This window comes from Thermobia domestica, chromosome 4 (genome assembly GCF_964235325.1).
Source record: "Thermobia domestica chromosome 4, izTheDome1.hap1.1, whole genome shotgun sequence".
In the NCBI taxonomy this organism is placed as follows: domain Eukaryota; kingdom Metazoa; phylum Arthropoda; class Insecta; order Zygentoma; family Lepismatidae; genus Thermobia; species Thermobia domestica.
In genome coordinates, this window is record NC_137457.1 from 333,603,903 (window position 1) to 333,630,041 (window position 26,139).

General features: G+C 35.2%; 1 protein-coding gene across 4 annotated transcripts in view; it reads right to left on the bottom strand.

Moving 5' to 3' along the window:
• Window positions 1–341: 341 nt before the first annotated feature.
• Window positions 342–26,139, bottom strand: part of LOC145684481 (guanine nucleotide exchange factor DBS) — a 295,537-nt gene continuing 269,739 nt past the window's right edge. For all 4 annotated transcript variants that reach the window (XM_081756923.1, XM_081756924.1, XM_081756925.1 and 1 more), the window contains 5 exons: window positions 23,171–23,371; window positions 21,291–21,562; window positions 17,788–17,980; window positions 13,620–13,752; window positions 342–12,316 (listed from right to left, as the gene is read on the bottom strand). In XM_081756923.1, the coding sequence (XP_081613049.1) occupies window positions 12,135–12,316; window positions 13,620–13,752; window positions 17,788–17,980; window positions 21,291–21,562; window positions 23,171–23,371 (981 nt within the window). In that variant the 3' untranslated portion in view covers window positions 342–12,134. The remainder of the gene's footprint in view (window positions 12,317–13,619; window positions 13,753–17,787; window positions 17,981–21,290; window positions 21,563–23,170; window positions 23,372–26,139) is intronic.

Sequence of the window (26,139 nt, forward strand, 5' to 3'; positions counted from 1 at the left end):
TTGTAATGCTTACATGAGAATTTCTCGTGTTTTTAAGCTAATGAAACAGGCAAATAAATTAAATATAAACTAGAGACAGTTGTTACCATTTACCTTTAGAACACTCCTATATTTAACAAGCTTTAGCACCAACTCACATAAGGCATACTACAATTAACAAGTCTAACTTAATTTAGATTTCAACATTAATATTTCAAAAGTTATCTGGGCTTTAAAAACTGTTAAATGCGACCAATTAAAACCTTTAATTAATCACAACTTTAACGAGTAGCGTGTACCGAGATGAAGGTGTCCGGGCGAGGGGTTACAATTAGTTTATATACAAAATAAAACAGCGCATCTTTGGTATTTTAATTTTTTTATTAACTTACATGAGTACAATGTTTGTACATAAAGCTTTATTGTATTGTCAAGGATACTTGTCTGGTTCAATTTCTTCCCACAATGCAATGCACACTCTGATTGACATGTGAAGGAAGGAAAGAAGACAGTTTGTGCTTGAGGAGTCTGGTTAATCTGAAGAAGTCAAAATCAAAATCCCAAACACTGATTCTTTTTTTTTATTTTTTTGAATTTCATATTAAAAAGAGAAGCTTTCAAGAAACAGATCCCAAATGCTTTTAGCTAGAAACCTTTCCTTTTTAAGGCTATTTATGTATATAGCAATATTTATCTATCTACAGATTACTATTATGATTATTATGATTATTATGTTTATATGTGTATATACTTTTGAGATGAGTATACCCTTAACTTAAAACAAAGAATATCATTTTCAGATTCACCCTCAACATACACAAAAGAAACACTAAAAAGAAAGAAAAAAAAAAATAAAATGCTGGGGCGCACGCAGAGAATCTAGTTTTAAGAAAATGCGTTCATATGCTTTTTTTATTCGGACAGCAAAGAGAATGCTCTTTTATTGTATTGTTTTCATTTATTTATGCTTGAAGTGATGCCAGATAATTGACTACAAATATTTACTGCTTTCTTGAACGAAAAATGTTTCGTTCTTGCATTAAAACAGTACTAGGTGCCAAGATTAACCCTCAGAACTCCTGGAAGGTCACAATGCTTTTGTTTCTTTTCTACTTTTTCGTAACCGTTTCTTTTATGTTGGATTCTACAGTCTACTTAAAGATAATTCTAACTCAAGGGATTAAAAAAACTGGATACTACCAGGTCCATATAATTCGTAATTCAGCCATATGGTCCTGAGTCCAGGGCGGCATATTTTTTAAAAAAAATCGAAATTGAAGTATGGTCAAGGAAGGAAAGAGGATGTCCACAAGAAAGAAATTGAAGGCAGCTCTAAATTGAAAACAATGTTGCTACCGCAGAGGGTCCAAGTTTTCTAGCTTGGTGCTAGAAAGAGGTGCCAGCAGCGTTAAAACTATAATGTTTTGTCATTTTTTGTGCTGTTTTTGCTTATGTATAACAATATGAACAAATACGAGAAGCGTAGAAGTAAAATTTTTTAGTGGATTTTGGCAGCAAAAATGTTAAATACTTCCATGGATATTATGAAATTAATATAATATTCCTACCACGTACATACATTGATATTCAAATCAGCCTTTTACTTTATAATCTGTATGTTATCCGGCCATGGGTGATTTGACTAAATATTTAAGAAAAAAAAGCAACTTTCTTAAACGTTCATTTATGATCGTAAAGCACACAGAAATTTAAGCTTATTTCTTAGTTCCTATATTTTCAGAAATCTTCGTTTCTTATTATTGTTCTGTTTCTTGGATTTTTCGGGATGAAAAGAATGTCCATGCTCAGGTGACATTTGTTTCTTATCTAAATACTCTTTTACTCTTACATTGTGAATTCATAAAAACACATATGCTCTTGTAAACTTGAGTTGATTTTGAATTTAGCGTCCCTCTCAGCAGGGAGGCTATATAAGACGTGGACCTACTGATTAACTTGGAATTCAAATTACATGAGCTCTCGAGGATCCGACGCCAAAGGCGCATACGCTAACCGCTTAGCCGCGAAGGCGTTCTTTTTAAACTTGGAAAAGCTAGTAGATTCGAAAGAGGTGAATATTGTCTGACGTCACCGTAATCTTAGTAAACCAGAGGAGACTAGTGTTGATAAAAGACAGTGTTGTCAGGCAATAGTTCTACAAATTCCATTACTGGTCGATTCATAACTAACTACTCGTACTCTGCCAACACTTGTTTTAGTCCGTTTATGTTACCTCGTCCCCTCCCCTCCCCTCCTTTGTTCAGTCTGTTTTCTCTATCCTGGCTCTGTTCGTTAAAGCCTACTGCTACGCCATACATGTGCAAGTTGGAAAAGACTGTGAGAGAGAGAGCGATTGGTGTGCAAAACAGATGCTTTACACAAGTAAGCTATCTTATCATTTAACATTTTATGTTGTTGGGTACACCTAACAATATTTTCAAATCACTTGCACAAACAAAAAAGATTATTAAGCAGTTTTTTAAAAAAATAAGCAATTATGAAGCAGCATGTAAATCTGGCTTCCGCCATTGTAATTCCTAAAATGAAATGTTTTAGTTTAAAGTCCCTCGATTATGCTCTTTAGACCAAAGGATATGTATGATTGACGAAATTGAAAGTGAAACACACATATCTTCATTCGCCCAAAAGAACAATAAAATGCTCTATGCAATAAAATCAATCAAACATGTTTTAAATCTAGATACGCTTCGTAACACATTTCAGACTCTCTCAGTATTTACTAACAATGGCATAATCTTCCGGGACAAGTTCCCAAAAAAAGTAATATATTGTTCGTGATTCAAAAAAGGGTTTTACGAACTATAAGAAGGGCCAAAACAAACGATTCGTACAGACCAATATTTATGGAACTTAAAATATTGCCTTTACCGTCCCTATACGTATTTCGCATGTTGCTCTTTGTTAAAACCAACATTGAATTGCTCAACACACCATCAACCTATAAATACGACACCAGGCGTAAGGATAAAATCCCCAACAAACAGCATCGGACAAAGTTATATGAAAGAAATCCAATGTTAATGGGTACCATATTGTACAGCGGGGGACACTTCTAAATGGTACAGCCAGATGGAGATTTACTACTAAGGTGTACCATTTAGAAGTGTCCCCCGCTGTACAATAAACTTTCTCAATATATTCGAAGAATAAAGAGAAGAATACAAGAGATTACTGAAAACCTATCTATTACAGCACTGCTTTTATTCCGTGAATGAATACCTAGATGTGTAAATGAATTTGATTACTGATAGGATTAAAAATGTCTATTTTTCAATGATTTTTTATTCATTTGACCGTAGATGTAGCGTAGTATTTTAAAGTAATCTGTATGTATAGGTCACAACTATATATGTTTATATATCTTTATCCCTTGACGAGTCTTATTCCTAGCACAAATTCGTGCAATATGCATGATTATAAAGACGAAATGAAATGAAATGAAATTGTGAAATTAGTATTTACTTTTATGCTCTCCCACCGGGAATCAAACCCGGAACCACACGCCTCAAAGGCGCATGTGCTAGTTCACTAATACATATCTCCCATAATGTATTTTCCCCCATCGTTCTTCACTATAAAGACAAATATATACTTGATGCCAGAAATATAGCAATATATTTCGCTGAATACTACTTAGAGACGTTGACACACACATGATTCTGATTCAATTAATAAGACTTTTGGTATTCCATTCGCATTTATTTTATTAGACTGACATTTCACACTGATTGCGTTTATCTTTCGAGTTGTACTAATTTGGGAAATTCTTATACGATTAGTAATAATATGAAATGTGAACGTGAAATAAAAGCAAGGATAGGAATGGCGAAAGAAGCCTTTAGAAGAAAGAAAATACTATTTTGTGGACCTTTGAATAAAGAGTTGAGAAAAAGACTCGTAAAATGCTTCGTGTGGAGTATTGTATTGTATGAGTCAGAAACATAGACATCACGCAAAAACGACTGGAAGCTTTCGAAATGTGGGTGTGGAGAATAATGGAGAGAATTGGCTGGGTTGAGCGGAAAACGGATAAGAGGATCTTAGAAATGGTGGGGAAGAAAATAGCAATTATAAATATTACTAAGAAGAGGAAGGGAAACTAATTGCGACATTGGCTAAGAAGGAACTGTATCATAACGGACTGCTAGAGGACATGATGGCAGGAAAGAGAGGGAGGAGGCGAAGGAGACTACAATTAATGGATGATATCAAAACAGAAAAATCGTACATGAAGACGAAGAGGTTAGCGGAAGACCGTGGAGCACAGAAGCTACTTAGTTGCAGCAAGTGACCTGCCAATAATGGCAGAATACCTATTACGATGATGATGATATTGTAATATAATTTTAATTGTTACACCGTTATAATTTTATATTTCAATATTTAACAATCAACTATTATTACAAATTACAGTTTGATTCAAGTGCATAAAATTAACCGTATTCTCAAATATTGTGTTCGTCATGCTCACATTTTTTCTATGATGATGAAATATTTTAATTGTACTAAATTTCAAACCTTCCTTTCTATTACTTCTATTGCTTTTCTTAACCTTTTATGACCCAACAATTTTGAAACAAAATTTTATGTTCTTCTGGTGCATCTAGCACTAACGCTGACTTTTTTTTACTAAATGATGACTAATTAAAAGCATACATTTTTGCTTGAAAAATGCATCGGTTATACACAGTGCGTTTACTAAATTTCAAGGCTGACGACACAATAAGATAACTGCTGGAGCCACCACGCAGTTAGTGTGTGTAGCTTTTAGTACAGAGTGTGTTGAAGAATTCAGGAATTTATATTCCGAATTTTGTTTGTTATAGTGATTTCAGTGGTGTGTTTTCTTTGTTCGTCATGGATAGTAAAGCGAAACAGAGAGTAGACATCAAGTTTTGTGTAAAATTTGGCAAAACAGTCACGGAGACCGTGGACATGATTCAAACCGCTTACAACAATCATACTCTTTGTCGAGTGAACATTTTTGTGTGGCATCGTCATTTCGTGAGGGTCGGGAGGCAGTCACAGACGACCTTAGACCTGGCGGCCTACAACCGTTCGAACTGACGAAAATGTTCGAAAAGTGTGGAAATCGTTGCCAGTCCCTCAGAATGATTGCGGAGGACTTGCACATTGGTAAGGATACTGTTCTGAAGATCGTGGAACAAAATCTACAGAAGAGGAACATTTGTTCCAGATTTGTGTCCTACAGTCTGATAATAGAGCAAAAAGATCAGGTGTCGTCGAGTCAAGAGTGAGCCCAACTGGCCGAAAATGACCCAGAATAGTTTAAGAGAATCATAAGTGGTGATGAATCACTCTTACACTTTGAAAGGAAAAGTTTTGACTCAATTTCGGACATGGAAACGGCTGTGACGAAGGAACTCAGCATTGTCGGACAAGAGGACTTCCAGAAAGAAATCCAGAAACTATACAGCCGTACAATTGCCTGGATAGAACAAGGAGGGTCATAAATTAAAGATGAGCAGCAGTCAAGGTAATGCATTATTTTCTGATAATGCCAGTCTTAAAATTTAGTAAACACACTGTGTATGTAGATCCATTCATACATATAAAAGGTTACTAACGGAAACGATAGAAACAAAATGACGCAATAACTCATTGAATTTGAAATCAAGTGAAAATTTTGGAATATTTTATTATCATAAAAAAAAAAAAAAAAAGAACGAAAGCAATAATATTATTTAACATAATGCTTAATTGTATAAATTTGAATCAAACTGTAATTTTGTAATGAAACAAACACTGACAAAAGCTTGAACACTCACTGTATTTTAAACTATCATGTGTTACAGTTTTGGATATCTAACATATCCTTCATCAGACACTACACAGACACTGTAGAACATAAATGAAGATACAGACATAAATATTCGAAACTGTAACACGTTATAGTTTAAAATACAGTGTGGTTGAAGCTTTGGTCAGTGTTTCCTTCGTTACAATATCCAATTTAAAGCCATGGATAGTGTTGTTATAAAACTGTAATTTGTAACAATATTTGATTGTTAAATAATGACGTAATAAATTAAAGCTATACCACAATAATTGTACAACAATTCCCCAAATAAGTACAGGTCTGAAAATACACCCAATCAGTGCATTTGAAACGTCAGTCTAATAAAATACACATACATAGGATATCAAAAACTTTATTAATTGAATTAGAAACAACATCGTGAAAATCGTGGAATGTATAAGGTTTGTTGCTATTTTAATTCTCAATTCAATACACAATTCTGAGCAAAATATTGTATTTAAATTAGTTAATACTGTCATACAATTCTGTTTTCATATGTATATATAAAACAAATACAATATTCTGATTTGTTGAACGTAAAATAAATTATATTTGAACGGCTTAAACTCTTAGAACTAGCTTCCTTGCGTACGCCCCTGACACAAATCAGTCACTCATACTGACCCTGCTGCGCTCCAAAAATGCATAAATGCTATTACATCAGTCTCATTGTAATTTTTTTTCAAAAAACACGTATTTTGCATAAATTTACACTTATTTTTATATACTTCATATCTATACAAGTTATATATATATTTATATATATTTACATGCGGTATATACAATAGTTGGCAGATAAAAACGTTTCAAAGATCATTCACTTGCTGTATGCACACTGAAGATTTCAACAGACTGGATGTTTGGTGTGTGGTTATCTTTACCGCAAATCCAAAAGGAAAAACAAGAACTAATTGTTTCTTTTTATTTGTTTTTGTTCTATTTTTCTTTTTTCACCTTAAAAACAATTACTATCTAACCTGAGTGATAAAAAAAAACAAAGAAAAAAGAAATTTAACAAAAAAATTCAATATTTGTACTGGACAGTTACAAAGGTGTACACTGGCATATTAAACACGTATTATTACTTTTTCATCTGTACAAAATAACATTATAAAATCCAGTTTTTAATTTTCTTTTTTAAAATATAAAATAGCCATAATTATGCAGCATCTGTTTTGGGTTGTTAGAAGTGTTTTTAACAATTGTCAGAAACTGCATAATTACAATACCTAACATTAATATTTTCTTTTCGAACTATTGACAAATGTTATTAAATTTTACATTTTTCAATTGCATTGGAAGCATTTCATATGATTGCAAATTAAATTCTTTTGTACACTATAGAACATACAGTTAAAACAGTTAACAAGATTATTTGTTGGTTTCTTTAGCGTACATATTTCAAAACGTCCTCTTTGGTTTCAAGTTAATTCAACAATTACAAAAAAAGAAACAGAGATGGTGTTCTGATTTCTTTCGTCGTGAACAAATTATTGCTCCACACATTATAAAAAAAAAAAAAAAAAAAAAAAAAGTCCTTTATCCCTTTTAGGATTTGAAGGGATAAAGGTTTTTTGAAGTAAATTTTAGACTTTCACTCAAACAGATACTGCTTCCTTACTATGTATCGTAAGATCATGATTCATACCTCGTTTCTTTCAGAATAAAGCACTCTTTTCAACGGTACCACTCGCTTGTCCGTATTGTACGCTAGAAATGGAAAAAAGGGAGTATTTTTGGAGAAAAAATTCATAACTTTTGCGCCCTCTTGCCTGGCCCTGGATTCATGTAGGGGTCTTATGTCCACAATGCACGTGCAAAATTTCAATCTTTTACCTTGAAAACAAAGGGTAGGAAAATTTTTTGAAAGTCTAAAGGTGATCCATTTATATATATCTTCTAAAAATTTACTGCGTCATTACTATTTGGCCTAGCGTAATAGTTCAAACGCCATTTTCTACAGTATTACACACCCTTTCCAACGGTGCCACTTACATGTCCGTATCATACATCTGAACCCGGAAATTCGAAAAAAAAAAACAGATTTTTTCTAAAAAAAAAATCACCCTCTCGGAACATTTGTGCTCCTCGTACCCGGGTTCACGTAGAGATCTCAGAAATACCCAATGGTGCACACAATCCGTATGCAAAATTTTAATCTCATATCTTGAAAACTAAGGACGGAAAAAAATATTGAAATTTGCCTTAAGAAAAAAGGCACGTCCCCACTTGGAGCCGCCAAGTTGACCATCTGGTTCGAAATCGCATCTAGGGTGCTTGACTTCAATAATATTATTAATAATAATAATAATAATAATAAAACGGGTTCAATACGTGCTATATGAACTTAACAAGCGTATAAACACATTACTCCATGGTACAGATTCGGAATACAGAATACAGAAAGTGGGAGAAAATGAGAGAACCCCAATAACTCACACACAGTGTTTGTCCACCATTAACGTCCAATTAGTGCAAACTGGTATCGAACAATCTTCAGGTTTTACGTCCCACGATTATGCCTGCTAAGAGAAAGGAAATGGTGATGATGAAAAGTGAAAAATATGGTGGAATGAAAAAGTGGGAGAAAACGGGAGAACCCCGAAAAAACCCACGCGCATGGTGTTTGTCCACCATAAAGCTCACTTGGCGCGAGCTGGGATTGAACCAAGGATCCACGAGCGAGTTGGTATCAAGTCACAAATTCCACACTACTGGTGAGTGCTGTACAACTAAGCCAAAACAGTCCCTACGGGGAAATCCCAATTAGTGCTTTCTGTGATATTACTAGTCAAAGCATGCCTTTAAATTGTGTTGTGTGGAAAATGAAAGTATGATGTAAATTCTTACTGAATGATTAAATTGAAATGGAATTTCCAGTTTTACGACTCATGGGATTATGCCCTTTAAGCTAAAGCGGGCGGACGATTAAAACAACTGAATTTCAAAACAATTAGTAGAATGATAATGTGGAAGAAAACGAGAAAATCCTGAAACAGTTCAATGATTTCTTATTAAACTTTTGGGTGTTTTCACGTACAAGTTTCCCTTTGAATTGGTTTATTGCACATCTATTTCAGGCCTTCCTAAAAGTATAGGTTTGTCAATTGGCCGGCATATCACCGGCGTGGCCGGAGATGCCTGTTTTTGGCTTCAACTAAGCAGATAGGGGTCAAACCACCAGAAGTTCAGGTTGAAACTGAGTGCAACTGTTTGCTTCCTATATTGCTATTATTTTGGCTAAGGCCGGTGAAACATTCTTTAGAACAATACACACACAAGTGTATAATTTGTCATATTTGTACGGAATAAATATAGCGATAAATTTAAATTGTGCATCGATTGTTGGTAAATAACTCTTAGGTATTTTGTGAGTATAATATTTGTTGCATTGTTTAGTTTCACGTCCCTACGTCACTACATATAACAAACTTCCAACTTCCTTCCTTCGGACTTCTTAAAGCACTTTCCTGTAGGTAAAGTATATGTTTAAACAGTAAATTTCATTTTGTAAGTCAAAAATCGTCACGTAAGGATTAATATATGTTTCAACAATTTTAAAGAAGTGACAGTTACTGGTAAATACAATAAAATGATCAATACCGACTTCATTTTCTCATTTATAGCACAATGTATCTATTAAGATTATTAGTGAACGTACTAAGGATATGTAGAATACTGGTTCTAGTGCACTTTTGTCCACGATAGTACACTTCCTTCCTACGAATGGGTCCCAACATGGATACTTTATACTTAGGCCTATATCATTGGGAATTTTGAGAGGATGGCGGTAATGTTATTTTCCAGAGTTGGCAACCCTATAAAGATATGCACGACAATAAATATCACCTTGAACGAACAGAAAAATAATAGATAATTAAAAAAGAAAAATAATTTATATGAAAAGTTTGAAGATAATATTGATAATAGTTATTATAAATTATTAACAAACACTATATATACCCCCACTTTTTAAATGAGTAAGACATTTTAAACAGGAAAGGGAACGGGAAAATATTTCTGTTTGAAATCAATACCCCTTTACTTAATTACTCACAGGAGCGGATTTAGGATTTTAATTTTGGGTAGACCTGCTCCCTCGTTTATGGATACATATTCACATTTGATTGATTAATGACAGTAGAAAATTACCTTTACAATAGTGGTTCACGTTATTTGTTAAATAATTATCTAGCATTAATATAAATAGTGGAATATAATTACTCTTTATTATGTCTTTTAACGTTTATATATTTTTCAAAATTTTTGGGTAGGCCCATGCCTACCCGCTAAAGCTACTACTGATTACTCACAGTTAACTTCGGTAATCTTTCGCTCAAAAAGCAGAATGAATCCCACGAATGCAAAACTATTTGTTTCACGACAAAAGAACTCAGAACAATAAATATTTTACTAACTATTTTATAATTACATGTTCCATCAATATATTTTCTTTAAAAAAAAAAAAAAAAAAAATGCACACAATTTGTTTCTTAACTATAATATAACAACACAACAAAGAAAACAAGAAATGAAGAATACTTGAGACAGTGTCAAAAGGGGAATTGTAAGCAGCCGAAGTTTACAAAGACCCTTGAGATTTCGAAAAATGGTTTCTACTTTCGTATTTCTCATTTTTGTATATATCAAACTCTAATTATTTGCTATTATTATTATAATTATTAAAGTGGAAAAAATGTAGTATTTGTGTATGTATCAATATATGTATATGTATATATATATATATGTATGTACATATTTGTATATAGAACAATAATAATACACACACGCACACTATAGTACACGTTTGTTATTTTATTTTTACAAATAAACGTTTTTTTTTTTTTTAAGGTATTCACAGTGTTTTCTTCATTTTTTTTTAAATACACAAATTCTGTACAAGTAATCTTTGGTGCCATTTCGTATCTCAGATACAATAGCAGCCTTTTAAATATACACAGGGTGTTTCAAAACAACACCGACAACGTTTGGGAGGTGATTTCTGACACCAAGATAAGACAAAAAGTATAGACCAACCAGGGTGCACAAACGCTTCCACTCGGGAGTTATAGGCTGCCAAAAACATGAAAAAATTAACTTTAAAGGTCTATAGCTCCGAAACTATGGAACCTACCGTAGTCAGGTCAAGAACTCACTTAGGAACTAATATGTGCCCTATCCAAAAATACATTTTTCAGAGGCCTGCGGTACTTCCGGAACATTTTTTATAGAGGTAGTTGGTGAGTACTTCAAATTATATACCATTAGCCAAATTGCCTCTATAAAAATTGTTGCGTGAGTATCTTAGGATTCTGAAACATCTATTTTTGGATAGCGTACATATTAGCTCCTAAGTGAAGTCTTCACTCGACGATGGTAGGTCCCATAGTTTTGGAGCTGGGTTAGGTTAGTCTAGGTTAGGTTCCATGACCCTTTAAAATTCATTTTTTATGTTTTCGGGAGCCTATAACTCCAAAAGGAAACATTTGTGCACCCAGGCTGGTCTATACTTTTCGTCTTATCTTGGTGTCAGGAATCACCTCCCAAACGTTGTCGGTGTTGTTCTGAAACACCCTGTACATATATGTATATACACATGTTATTATTACTATTAAAAAATGAACGTATTTGTTTAAGAAAACAATGATTATTGTTGAAGCTCAATGGATAACAAACCAGCAGCAACGAGATGGTGTGAGGTACGATCAACATTTGTTTGTTTAATAAATAACTATTAACGACATTCTTAAGTTATAGTGTCGTACCTAGAACTTGAACAAAATTGTGTTAACAGACAAATATTAATATGTTTTTGTCCTTTTTTTCTGTTGTTACAACAGTAAATTGGTTTAAATCACTAGAAACGTGATAAATTATTTGAAGGTCCTTATAAAGATTTTTTGGTATTATTATTATTATTATTATTTGATTGTCCCGTGTAGCACGAACTCTGCCCTTAGTGCTACTTGGGATGTGTTATAACAAAGGAAAACAATGTTTCTTTGCCATTCTAAGAATTTTGGAGTTATTTGTTTGTCAGTGCAATTTTAGAATCATTTTTTTAAATTTATTTATTTATTTATTTGTGTCTCTGAGCAAACAAATGTATTGTCTTGAGTGTTGATGGACCGCACTGTATGTATCTCGATTACGTTTATTTTTTAAATATGGCATCATATTAATTGTCCCATATCAGAGGTTTCTGTTCCTAGGTACTTAATGAATAATAAACCCGATCACAGTGCTATGACTATTATAGAGAATCGCGCGGAGGGATACTGCTAGCACCAATGGTCCAGACACAACGCTTATGTTACCCGTCTTGGCTGATGGTCGACGTGACGCTTGTGCGACTCGGCGCGTGGCGAAGTCCACCCACTAAGCCTCCATTTCCCATCCCACTATCCTGACTACTCACTGAAGGAGAGCTGCGAGAGGCCTTCTTGCCTGTGTGTTCCAGGTACGCCGATGGGGCCCAGCCTTCATGCTGAGAGCCTGAAAGAGAAACCAGTGTCAGATAAGCAGAGCCTAAGGAACATTTATTTATTACAGGATTTCAATTGTGTTCTAGCTAAAACCAAATAAAATTAAGAAAAATAAATGAAAATACAAATCTATTTAAGGCAGTCAAATCAAGCACTTATTTCGGATACAGAAATGGATTCGTAGGTCAATAGATCATTTTTCTTCTTCCTAGTTAACAACAGAAAAAGAGAACTGCTAGCATCAAGAAATGTGTTGTTGGACGTTCGTAAACGATTTATTAAGACCCTGATATGAAGCGTGGCGCTTTACGGATTAGAGACGTGGACACTGAGAAAACCTGAAATACCCAAGCTGGAAGCATTTGAAATGTGGTGTTGGCGTAGAATGTACAGAATATCATGGACCGAAAGGAAAGGAATGAAGACGTACTAAAGGAAGCTAATGAGGAAGGACAGATCCTGAAGATAATAGGAAAAAGAAGAAACAGCATGCTTGGCCATCTTATTCGGCACTCCGATTCGGCGCTGATAGAGGGAAAGGCAAAAGGAAACCAGGAAGGGGAAGACCAAGGATAGAATACCTAGATGCAGTTACGAAGAAGAGACTTCAGTATAAAACAGCTTTCCCAAGAAAGAGAAAAGTTAAAATTTCCATGTTGCACACCAACCTATGGTTGAGGTGAGAAAAAAGTGGTTAACACATACGCATATTTCATATACGTAAAACTTTTGTGACAATGAACGAAACAAACGTTCCACTCTCTCTTCTAGTCTATCGTTCGATTCAAATTATTTCTCTTCTTACATTTATTTAACTCTCCGAAAATCTTTATAATATGTACACTTGGATTTGCTTAACGTTTAACCCAAAACAACGTATAATAGGTTTGTTCCATGTATTTTTCTCTAATTCTTTTTCTACAGAGCAACTATACCTGAAGCAAAACAAGAAACGGATTGACATTTGAACAAGCACGGTTGGCCTGTTGTCACGTCGTAAGTATTCCCGCTAAAGCATCTGCTGTGCTCCTTCCACCTGGGTTGACAACCCTTCTAAACATGTATTGCAAGGTAGCAACATTCTGATGATGTTGTTCCTTTCTACAGAAAGCTGAAACTACCACCACAACATTTACCACTGCCCTCTCTCTCCGTGACATAGATAATCTTTTGAGAATAAATTTCCACTTGGCCTTGAACTGTCAATTCATTTCTAATTTTGTTTCATGTATAAAGATCTTTTTCTTGTACAATGTGACTCAGTTAGAATGGCTGCGTCAAAAAAGAAAATATTAAACTGAGGAAAGGCTTACCTAATACCCGCACGTACCACCAGCCAGCACAACCCACTTTCAGAAGCTCCACTACTTCTCCGTCCCTCATCGAGACTTCGGATTGGCCCATCGCGCTGTAGTCGGCCAGAACAACAAACCTATTCGACGAACCCTGCAACAAAACAATAAGTATTACGGCATTCACAATCTCATATTGAAGCTCACACTTTCGCGTTATATGAGAGAAGGGGAAATCACTCTTTACCTCAGATCCCTATAGATACACATTTAATGAAAATTCCAAGACTGGAGAATGATCCATTAAAGTAAGTATCATGCGACTAGTAAAAGGCACCTATGCTTGGACAACTTACTAATTGCAATTTTTATACTAATTTCAGGATGCTGGGTCCGATGGAATAATTTTTATGCGTACGTGTCTACGGCATTATTAGAAAAGTGATCTCAAATTTGGAAAATAAACACCATAATGGAATCATTAATGGGAATTGGAGAATAGATCATTAACAAGGTCAGATATGTAGATGATACGGTTATTATAGCCAGAACCAAAGAAGGACAACAGAAGATAATGCATGAAATAGTGGGAAGCAATATGGATTGGAAATAAGCATTGGAAAGTCCAAAGTTATGATAATAATCCGTAGAAATTATACCCTTACGAATTAGAATAGAACAAAGAAAGTTTCGAGAGGTTTATGACTTCAAATATCTGGGAAATCTTTTGACAAGAGTCACTTCCTGCACTAGAGAGATCAGGATAAGAACTGTTGTAACCGAAGTGGCATTCAACAAGAAAAGATCACTCCTAACGTACAGGCTTAACGTTAAACTAAGGAAAAAGCAAGTCAAATGCTACAAGGACAATAAATAAATAAAAAAAAAATTTTTTTAAAAAAAAAAAAGCTTAGTTATCAATGACATACACTCGCAGATACAAAACTTCTATTGTACAATATTGCATTATTTTTCAACATATTCATCATTCAAATTGAGGCGCTTGTCATAACGTTCTACAAGATTTGAAAATCCTTCTGAAATAAATAAATAAATAAAAAAAAAAGCAAACCACTGGAATGAAGCCACCCGCTATCAGCATTCTGAAGAACACTGTCATTTTTGAAGCGATGCGACGCAAGCCGCTGTTTCATGTGGCTGAAGATGCGATAGTCGCTCGGCGCCAAATCTAATTTCCTGCACGAGTTCATTGCTGACTACAGATGGGCGCCCACTTCTTGCTGCATCGTGAACGTCAGTTCGTCCATCTTTAAACATACGACACCTTCACTCATCACGTTTGGTCCGTAAACACTACACCGTTCGCGATGAATGCAACTGCCGAAAGGTTTTTTCGCACTCAGAAATCGTATTACCCCACACATTTCACATTTGGCGGGTTTTTCTATTTTTGTAGATTTTCAATTGTAACAGTGGACGAATTAACTGCAACACCTCCTTCTCCCACTGCTCACTGTCTACTGAACTACTGCACACAGCGCCACAGGACTGACACGTCTTTTCCCAGCCATTTCATGCACATGCGCAAACTGAGTTTATTATTATTATTATTATTACTTTCAGAATTGCCCTCATATATATGGAGTATTGTATTGTATAGTTCGGAGATTTGGACATTACGGAAGTTAAAAAAATACTTATACATCTTTCAAATGAGGTGTTGTAGGAAAATGGATAAGATAAAATGGACGAAGAGAGTAACAAACAAAGATGTTTTAGCACTGGTAGGAAAGAGGAGGACATTTTTATCCAGCAGCCTTCGTAGGAACGCCAATTGGACTGGACACATCTTGTGGAGAAATTGTATTTTCCATAACGCCATAGAGGGAAAGATGGAAAGAAAACGAGGTGTAAGAAGAAGAACACAGCTGATCAATGATTTGAAAAACAGAAGAAAATATTGGGAGTTAAAAGAGGAAGCTGAAGATGGAGAAACGTGGAAGAAACATTTGCAGGCCCAATTTTTATCCCAGCAGTGTAAAGCTTTGCAACTTTTTACACACAACACTGCGAACAAAGAAATTATTGGTAATTTTGAAGTAAGTTGATAAATTAGTAAATCTATTTAATATATTTTAAAAGTGCGTTACATAGAATAACAATTAATTGCAATACCTACGATAGTACGATTTTTTTAAAGTTGTCAATTCCTAAATTACGTCCTAGATCACAGAACACCTTTTTTTTAAACCAGGAACTATCATTCTATTTTCACGGATGTACTCGGGACATATTCAAAATGCACATATTATATATATAAAGAAAAATAAAATTTACTTGGAATCTTTGTTAAAACAACAGATCTATGTAGTTATCGCAATAAAGTCCTGATTTTGAAGAAAACGCAAAGAGGGCGCAATATTTGACACTTGATCAACAATACGGGCAATAATATAGTCAGTATAATACAGGCAATATACAATAATATAGGATATATATATATATATATATATATATATATATATATATATATATATATATATATATATTTAATATTATGTAGGGGCTCAGCAAAATTATTTGTTTCCCCTTAACATACATATCTTGGTATAACTCGAGATATAAATACTGGCATATATCTGTAAAATAAAAATGTCTATTTCGGAGAGGTAATATTTGTGTAAGTGTACCTTACACAACATAACGTTAAGCGGGAAGGAAAAGTTTTGCAGAGCACCTACATAATACTGAGTTTCTTATTAATAATATTACTACGCAAATATTCATTATTTCATAAGTAAATTAAAATGTTCACTCTCACTAAAGTTACAAGCAAATGAAGAACTTATTGCATAACACGTATTAAGTCTCCCTAGGAAAAGGATACTCGTTCATGAATTCGAAATATTGGAAAGTATTTCAGCTTTATGAACACAATTAGGTGAGCGTTGTTTTTATCTTGAAATATATATTCTAAATGCTTTATGAAGCGAAGGTAAACTTTGCTTAAATTGAAGCAGACACACCCGAACTGATCTTCAGAACGTTCATATGTATTTAATTGTGAACAAGAACACAAACAAGCATAAGCCCAATTACAGTGTTTGGTGTATTATAAAATAAATGCATAATAATTTTCTTAAAACATATTGTAGTTCATATTACAGATCAATTTCTTTGTGTTCGCTATATATTCTCTTAACAGCATATTCTACAGATTGGCGACTTCACTAATACGTTGGCCCTTGCAAGAGAAGAGGCCAGAGTTATCAGCAAGAGTTTTCAGTGTTGGGACATGAAAATTTCGTGTCGATATCAGATCCGTACAATTAAACTTGTTTTGTAATATTTTTATGGACAAAAAATCAGATGTATCACGTTTCGCTTTTGTTCAACTATAGGGATACAGAAGTTGTCTATTAATGTTAGATACTTTCCATAAGATGGATAGACTCCAGTTCTCTTGTATTATTTTATGGAGAAAAATCAGATCTATCACGTTTCGCCTTTGTTCAAGTGTTGGGATACAAAAGTTGTCTATTAATGTTAGATAGTTTTCATAAGATGGATAGATTCCAGTTCTCTTGTATTATTTTATGGAGAAAAATCAGATCTAACACGTTTCGCCTTTGTTCAAGTGTTGGGATACAAAAGTTGTCTATTAATGTTAGATAGTTTTCATAAGATGGATAGATTCCAGTTCTCTTGTATTATTTTATGGAGAAAAATCAGATCTATCACGTTTCGCCTTTGTTCAAGTGTTGGGATACAAAAGTTGTCTATTAATGTTAGATAGTTTTCATAAGATGGATAGATTCCAGTTCTCTTGTATTATTTTATGGAGAAAAATCAGATCTAACACGTTTCGCCTTTGTTCAAGTGTTGGGATACAAAAGTTGTCTATTAATGTTAGATAGTTTTCATAAGATGGATAGATTCCAGTTCTTTTGTATGCCAAGTATTTGATAAATTTAGATTGAACCTTTTCCAATTGATGTCGGTATTGCTGTTATGATGGGTTCCAGATTACAGCAGTGTATTCCAGTTTTGATCGGACATAAGACTAATACATTTTTATTACTGTGGTAATATTGTTAAATTCTTTTCCAGTTCTAATAAAGGAATATTAAGGAATATTCATTTTGCCTTACACACGGCCTCTACATATAAAGTTGCTTATGAACACTTAAAGAGTGAGGCTTATAACCAATGAGTTTAGACTACTTACATTGACTTCTGGGTGATCGACGAATGGGTCTCCATCATCGTCCTCACTGTTACTATAGTCTGAGCTCCAACCCTCTTCCTCATCAAAGCCGTTGGTTGGATCACAGCTCAGTAAGCGAATCTGTCTTCTATTGGACTCCATGGCGTTATTGTTAATAGCTTGATTGTCCCACGAAGAGGTTTGACGCAAAGGCCTGAAATTTAAATGGATTTCACAATTTTTCGCACAATACACGTAATAATTACCTTCGAGTTTTAGTAAGTCGCACATTGTGTATGAAAATTACCAGTATAGCCTTACTACCCTTAAAATTAGTTAGTTCTGTGGATCTGATATTTATCCTACCGGTTAGTTAAGCAACTGGGAAGGTTTATTCTTAAAAGATCGGATACTTCTGATTTGTTTTAAGTTTTATATTTTGGAATCCTAGCAGAAAATAAATCAAAGTTTTGAATTTTACACACTTCTATTCGTGATACTATCTTCAAACACTACATAAAGCTTTTTATTTGTTTTACCGAAATCTCTCTCCACCAGTTGTGTTGAGTTGAAAATTCATACTTGATACATTGATACATTTTGAAGTTGGCCGCCTCCAATAGAGGTATTCCCGACACGCCACTGTTTCCGAAAGTTGTACTGTTTGTATCCGCATATGCACTTTTGTTCTTCGCTCTAGTTTCAAACAATTATCTGCTACTCTATTTAAGTTGCAGCATGCAGAAATCCTCGCATTGACCTAATAATGAGGTCGTGTAATTGCAAATGGTAAGAAATATGGCAAAGTATTTCCCCTCAAAGTTGTTTAAAGTTTAGCGATTGTTTCAATGGGTGGAAAATCAACCTCTACTTTCATGTAAAATTTTGAAGTTGTCCCCCCGTAGAGGTATTCCTGAGACGCCTCTGATTTCATAAGTATCATCACGTGATTCGTCACGTGCACTTTGGTAATAACATTTTTGTTTGAAAGATTTCTGTGCACTAGGAGCTGAGTTAAGGTTCCGTTACGGATTTCGTGAATCACCCTTTATATGTATTACAGGGTGTTCATTTATTATGTAGCCAAAATCCACTGGTGAAATCCTCACACCTAACTAATAATAATAATAATAATAATAAAGTCTATATGAACATAAGGCGAAAAAGGCGTTTTCAGTCACAAGATGTCAAAATATGGAAAATTGTAACTTTGAAGCTGCCTAGCTCGGAAACTATGAGAGATATCAAAGGCGGTTAAAGAAATATTATAGAATCTAGTACACTGTCTATCTAAATAACCATGTTTCAGAGTTGGGACGTATTGGCGCAACGCATTTTATAGAGGGAGCTGCGGTATAGGTTCCGCTTTTCCACCTCTTTCTCTAAAATCTGAAACAGATATTTAGATAGACAGTGTACTAGTTCCTCTAATATTTCTTTAACAGTCTTTGATATCTCTCATAGTTTTCGAGCTAGGCAACCTCAAAGTTACAATTTTCTATATTTCGACATCTTGTAACTTTGAAACAACGTCTTTTTCGCCTTATGTTCATATGAACTTTTTTTTATAGTTTAGGTGTCAGGATTTCACCAGTGGATTTTGGCTACATAATAAATTAACACCCTTTATATATATATATATACAGGGTGTTAATGAACTATACCGACAAACTGTAAGAGGTGATTTCTCACATCAAAATAACAGAAAAAGTTTATATGGACCTATTGCGAAAAGTGCATAGTTTCAGAGCTAGGGATGTCCAAAATCACGAAAAACCTAAATTTCAACATGCCCTATTTCGAATTCCAGAAACTGTGGATGGTTTTCCTTATCAGCGTAAAGGAAGTCACGCATACACAATCCAAAAATGTATATTACATCAATTTTCAATGGTGTGCAGGGTATTCCCCACAGGGTGTAATTCTCAGATATGCTCTGAATAGAGTTTTCAGATATACCCTGATTTTAAGGAGGGGCCAAAGTAGGCAGAAGGTAAGCCTCGACAACAATCGATATCCAGTGCTTCGGTGGGAAGTCAGAAGTGTTAGGAGCCGGCAGCTCCATGTTTTTTTTTTTTGTGTTCGGAATAACGTGTGATGCGATGTATTTCGTCAAGGTATATTTCACATTTTCTTCACTTATAAGCGTGAAAGAAAACATCGCAGCATGCTTTTCCCCGAGTACGAGAGACCGTGCTGTTGACATCCTTAACACTTCCAACATCGCGCCAAAGGATTCCGTGTTCACTGCTGTCAAGGCTTATCGTTTGCCTACTTTGGACCAAAAATAAAGTCAGAGCATATCTCAAAATTCGGTTGATAGCATGTCTGGAATACTGTGTACAGCCATCGAACATTAATGAAATATGCATTATGGATTGTTTATGCGTGATTTCCTTTACGCTGATAAGGACCACCAGTCCACGATTTTTCAAATTCGAAATAAGACCTCATGAAATTTGGCTTTTTCGCGATTTTGGGCACTTTTCCCCACAGTTCATAGGAACTTTTTGACTTATTTTGATGTGAGGAATCACCTCTTAGTTTGTCGGTATAGTTCATTAACACCCTGTATATATATTTCTATATCTGTCTTGATTCTTTGATATGTTCTTCTTATCTTGTATGAGCAGCTAAAAACTCCTCCCTGACTCTTCTATAAAATATAACATACTTCCCTAATTTTCGTTTCATTTTGAAGCATTTTCCTGATTTTCGCCAACGCATTAAAATTTCCCTGACTTTCAAAGTCAGTGTGAATCCTCTGACCAGGGATTTCTAGACCTTGGAAAAAGGGAATCAGGGACTCTAGACCGAATATTATCTTAACGCAAGGGAGTACCTTAAGTCATGTAGCCTTATCCCAGTAACTGACCTTAATGAATTAATTATTGAACATACTGTACCTATGGAGGATACGGAGGGAATACAAATAGAAGAAAAGAAGCAATACCCATAAAATTACTCACATCTCATAAGTATACGGTAGATTGTAAAATTTTATATGTACGTACTTGAGACTGATGGCGTTTACTTTTAGCTGAGCGCTTTAGTGGGAGACCCGTGGCTTCCCATAAAAAATTGGTGCGAAGACTGCCCCTGAATTTAACCAGTGCTGCCGTGTCGTGACAAAACGCTGTAACTTTGGCGAAGAAGTTTTGCGAAAATGAGCCTTAAAGTTTTCATCCGAAAATGTGATCTGTATCGTGTAGAAATAGTGTATCTTGACTTTGGAAACACGTGGTTACATGTAATGTTATGTAAATGCATGTTGTGTGATTAAATTTGGTGAAAATTGATTGGTTGACCATTATTGCCTAGTTACACTGGTTCTACACGATACAGATCACATTTTCGGATGAAAACTTTAAGGCTCATTTTCGCAAAACTTCTTCGCCAAAGTTACAGCGTTTTGTCATGACACGGCAGAGTGGTTAGGGCAGGCTAACGACATACATAATTCTAAAGAAAAGGATTTTACAAATGACAGAATAGAATTAGTTTTATGTTATTGTGAAGTGTACCTGTGAATTGCTGTAGGAGAACTAGGCAGTTGCATTCCGTTAAGACTGGCTCCCTTTTGTATTTTGGCTGAGTACTGTTTGATGTTCTCTCCTTTCAAGAACTCGAGCTGCTCGAAAAGCACCCTCTTAATCTCTTTCACCCACGCCTCCTTCTGCTCCATTGTTGCTGCTTGGATGATGTACACTTCCTGACGGCCCTGCAGCCAGATCTCAAACTTACGCTGGTCCCCTTTAGAGCCCCTAACGTTTTCAGTAAGGCCCACCTGAGACATCTGGAAACAAAGAAAATTTATAACATTTTAGTAAAATAATAAAAATAATACAATAGGATTGGAATTTAGATTTCAGGGCTCTCTGCATCTATGGCCATTTTAGCCCGTCACGTATGAGGGATAACGTCCCTCGGCGATCAGAGTATTTAATGAAAGGGAAGGAAGAAAGCATTGGGGACGGAAGGAAACTGTCCGGAACCTGTATATTAAGTACCTCCCGGCATTCTCCTGGTATCAATGAAGAAAATCTCACTGGATGGCCGGTCTGAAGAAGCTTTCACACATTGTTGATCTAGTGTCCCTACCGCGAACAGATTATCCATTAATATTTAACTAGAGGAAAGTCTCTTACAACGCTGTATCAAATGGAAAGGAGTGAAAGTAGCCACAAGCTGACATGGCAGAAACATGTGAAACTGACATGTAACCTTTCTTTTGGTAGTTTCGGTTTTGTATAGCTTAGAAATGTAACTTGGAACCTTTCCTGGAGGGAAGACGGAGAAGATATAATATTTAGCTCTCTAGAGAAAAATAAAATTGAGCTACCCTATTAAAATATTAAACCTTAATACACATTTTTTTTATTTCTAAAAGGTTTCAGTTGGCGTTCCCGAATTATATTTATGTTTCATCTTAGGGAAATATATTTTGTTTGGATGATGGGGAAGTAGCAACATTTTAAACTATTTTCAGTTATTTTGGGAACGGGGTAGGTCCATTCCATGCTTCACTAGTTATATTCAGATGACAATATTTGACAACTTAAAGCTTTAAGAAGTACATATTACTCCTGAGAGCCCTAATAATAGGCATTTTACTGAAATAGGCCTAGACTGTTTTTAAGGGATGTGGTGTGACCCTGTTCCATGTTTTATTTATACACTGATCTTCGTGTCGTGTCATATGGAACAAGTTCGTGGTTCGTGTCCCTGCTTTGATCCACGGCCAAGTAAGTTCGTGGTGGACAACATCGTCTCCATAAGTTTTCTTGGTGTACTCCCGTTTCCTCCCACTTTCCGAGTCCACCAATACTTCTATCATCATTCATTTGCTTAAATCATTGTCTACCTTAGTCTAACAGACATAATCGTGGGACGTTAAACTCAAAAATTTCATTTTGAAACAAAAGTTTAATCTTCAAATGCTCTCTCTCTCTCTCTCTCTCTCTCTCTCTCTCTCTCTCTCTCTCTCTCTCGACAGGCGGACAGCTTAAATGGTCTATCAAATATATATAAACTGTTCCAGTAGATTTAAGATCAGTGCTCGTCTTAAATATAAAGGAAGAAATTTTACATATTATACAGGACAGCAACCGAATTTTAAAACTAAAATAAAAAATAGGGATAAGAATTACAGATGTAAACAAAGCTGCACAATGATTCGTCGACTGAAGAAGGTGGTAGCATCTTTGAAACATTATTAAAAAAAAAAAAAAGTGACGCAGTAAGGTATGCTCTCTCATGCGTCAATTTCATATTCCGAGTAATTATTTCAAGTACTTGTTTAACGTATATTTACCATTATTGTTTTAATATTACTACGTTGAATTTATCAGAGCTACATACAATAAACACTTACTTTTCAATAAAAATGAAATGCAATGCTTACCTTCAAATAGCGCTTGAAGTGGTAGGTGGCCTTATCAGGGTCTCTGCCCACCTTTTTACAGAAAAGCACCGCCTTCTCATAGAGGAAGATGTGCCTTTGCATAGGCTTCAGCCGAAGCTCTTTTAAACGATCTTTCTTGCTTTCCGTCCACACGTTAAATGATCCCTGCATCAGCAGCTTCCCTTGATCAGCCAAACTACCCTGAAACGATCCAATAGAACAAATTCTTACTTGCTACATTCAAACTAACAATAAAACAAAATAATGTGTATTTTAATGCGAAAATAAATTAATTCTGTAGGCCTATGTATTCCAAAGGAAAACTCTGTTCTCGAATGTATTAACATGAATTTTCCTTAATTGTATAGATAGACCAACCTGGGTGCAGAAATCCGTCATTTAGGAGTTATAGTCTGCCGAAAACATGAATAAATGAATTTTAAAGGTCCGTAGCTCGAATGTTATGGAACTTAGTGTAGTCAGGTCAAGCTTAGGAACGTGCCTTCAAATATTCATGTTTCAGAATCCTGCAGCACTCACGCAACAATTTCTATAAAGCTAGTTGGTGAGTACTTCAAGTTACATGCCTGCAGAAACTCCCTCTATAAAAACTGTTGTTTGAGTACTGCAGAATTCTGAAACATCTATTTGTGGATAGTGCACATATTATTTCCTAAGTGAAGTCTTGACCCGACTATGACAGGTCCCATAGTATTGGAGCTATGGGCATTTAAAGTTCATTTTTTCATGTTTTCGGTAGCCTATAACTCGGAAATGACGCATTTCTGCACCCAGATAGATCTATACTATTTTATCTTATCTTGGTGTCAGGAATCACCTCCCAAATGATGTTTTGAAACACCCTGTATATATAAGGTGGTTATGGTCCGTTACTGTATCCAACTCAATCACAATGAATACCCATCAGCTTGTCTTTTATTGTCGATGGGAGACTATTGATATTTGAATGAATGAAATGAATCTTTGGATTTTACGTCCCACGATTATGCCGGTTAGGCTAAAGGAGACGGTGATTATGAGAAATGAATGAAATGGTGGAATGAAGAAAGTGAGAGGAAACGGGAGAGCCCCGAGAAAACCCACGCACACGGTGTTTGTCCACCACAAAGTTCACTTGGCGGGAGCAGGGTTTGAATCCGGGACCCCATGCACCAGAGGTGAACGCTCTACCACTGAGCCACCGCGACCAACTATTGATATTTATTGATATTTAAATAGATTTGGGGACACGATAGTTCAGTGGTAGAAGGCTTACCTCTTGTGCGTTGGGTCCCTGGTTCGATTTCCTGCCAAGTAAGTTTGTGGTGAAAAACATCGTGCTCTCGGGTAATTCTGTTTCCTCTCACTTTCTCATTCCATCAACATTGACTTCCCTTAATCATAGTTTTCTTTAGCCTAACAGGGGACGTTAAAACTTAAAGATAAAGAAAAGATTTGAATGCATTTCGACTCTGTCTTAAAACTGCGGGTCTGCGTCTCCTATAATCTCGGCACTAAAACGGGACATTAAAGTCCAACTAACGAGTCTTAGTCTTTCTGTGTGTCCCACATGGAATAAAGTAATCCTTCCAGAGCAATAGAGCAGCATGTATTTTTCTTTCATTTCTTTACTTGCTCTTTCTACACGCTGACTTCTCGCTTTTCCGAACGCAAGTTCATACTCCTTTGTGGAAACCGAACAAATAGACAGTAACACAACAGTAGATAGAGAGCATAGACTGATGCCATATTTTCTCAAGTAATCCAGACTTATCGCGGGCGTTAAGCTCGAAAATATATCTCTGAGGGCACAGCAATAGTGCATCATTATCATTAGGTATTGTTCCGTTATTGGCAGGTCACATGCTGCACCTCAGAAGCTTCCATTCTCTATGGTTTATAGCTAACCTCTTTGTCTTCACGTACGATTTATGTGTTTTGATATCGTCCATTAATTGTAGTCTCCTTCGTTCTCTCCTTCTTTTTTCTGCCACTATATCCTCTAGGACGCCCTTCATAATATAATTCCTTCTTAGCCAATATCCCAACCAGTTTCACTTCCTCTTCTTAACAATATCAAAAAGTGTTTTTTTTTCCTCACTCACCATTTTTGACACCCTCTCATTCATTTTCCGTTCGACCCAGCTAATTCTCTCCATTCTTCTCCATACCCACATTTCGAAAGCTTCCAGTCGTTTTTCATTATTTTTGCATAATCTATATGTTTCTGCCCTATACAGTACAGTATTTCACACGAAACATTTTATGAGTCTTTTTCTTAACTCCTTATTCAAGATCCCACAAAATAGTATTTTCTTCCTTCTAAAGGCTTCTTTCCCGATTCCTATCCTTGCTTTTATTTCACGTTTGCATTTCATATCATAGTAATGGTGTAATGGATATTAAAATAAAACGTGGCACATTTTAATATAAGTCAAAGTAGAAACACTCCGTTACTCTCCAGATCTCTGCTTACAAAAGTATAAACTATTTAGAACATGGTCCATTTCTATGATTAACTATTGACTGTAGTTTCACTTAGAAAAAACATAAATGACCTTCTTTGTCAACTGAATCGCCTTTCCTCTGCAATATAAGAACTATTACGGAGAAATTCAAAAGGCTCTACCAATAGGTAAAGCCTTGTACTATGCGACCTACCACGCATTATTAAAATATAGTACATTTTGAAGTAATAGTACCAAAAGAAGCATTGTAATTGAAAAAATAAAAGTAATAATAATATTACGTCGGAAAAGTAAAAGTACAGCTTATCGACAGCTGTTTCAAAATCTTGTTATTATACCTTTATAACGTTTATATTTATACCTTATTATAGTATATACAAAGTTGCATTCTAAAGAGCCTATATTCAAACAAAGATGTACGTAATTATCATATACGTAGATGAAATAATTATCATATAATTCATTACAGAATGCATCAGAAAGATGTCACATGTATGAGAA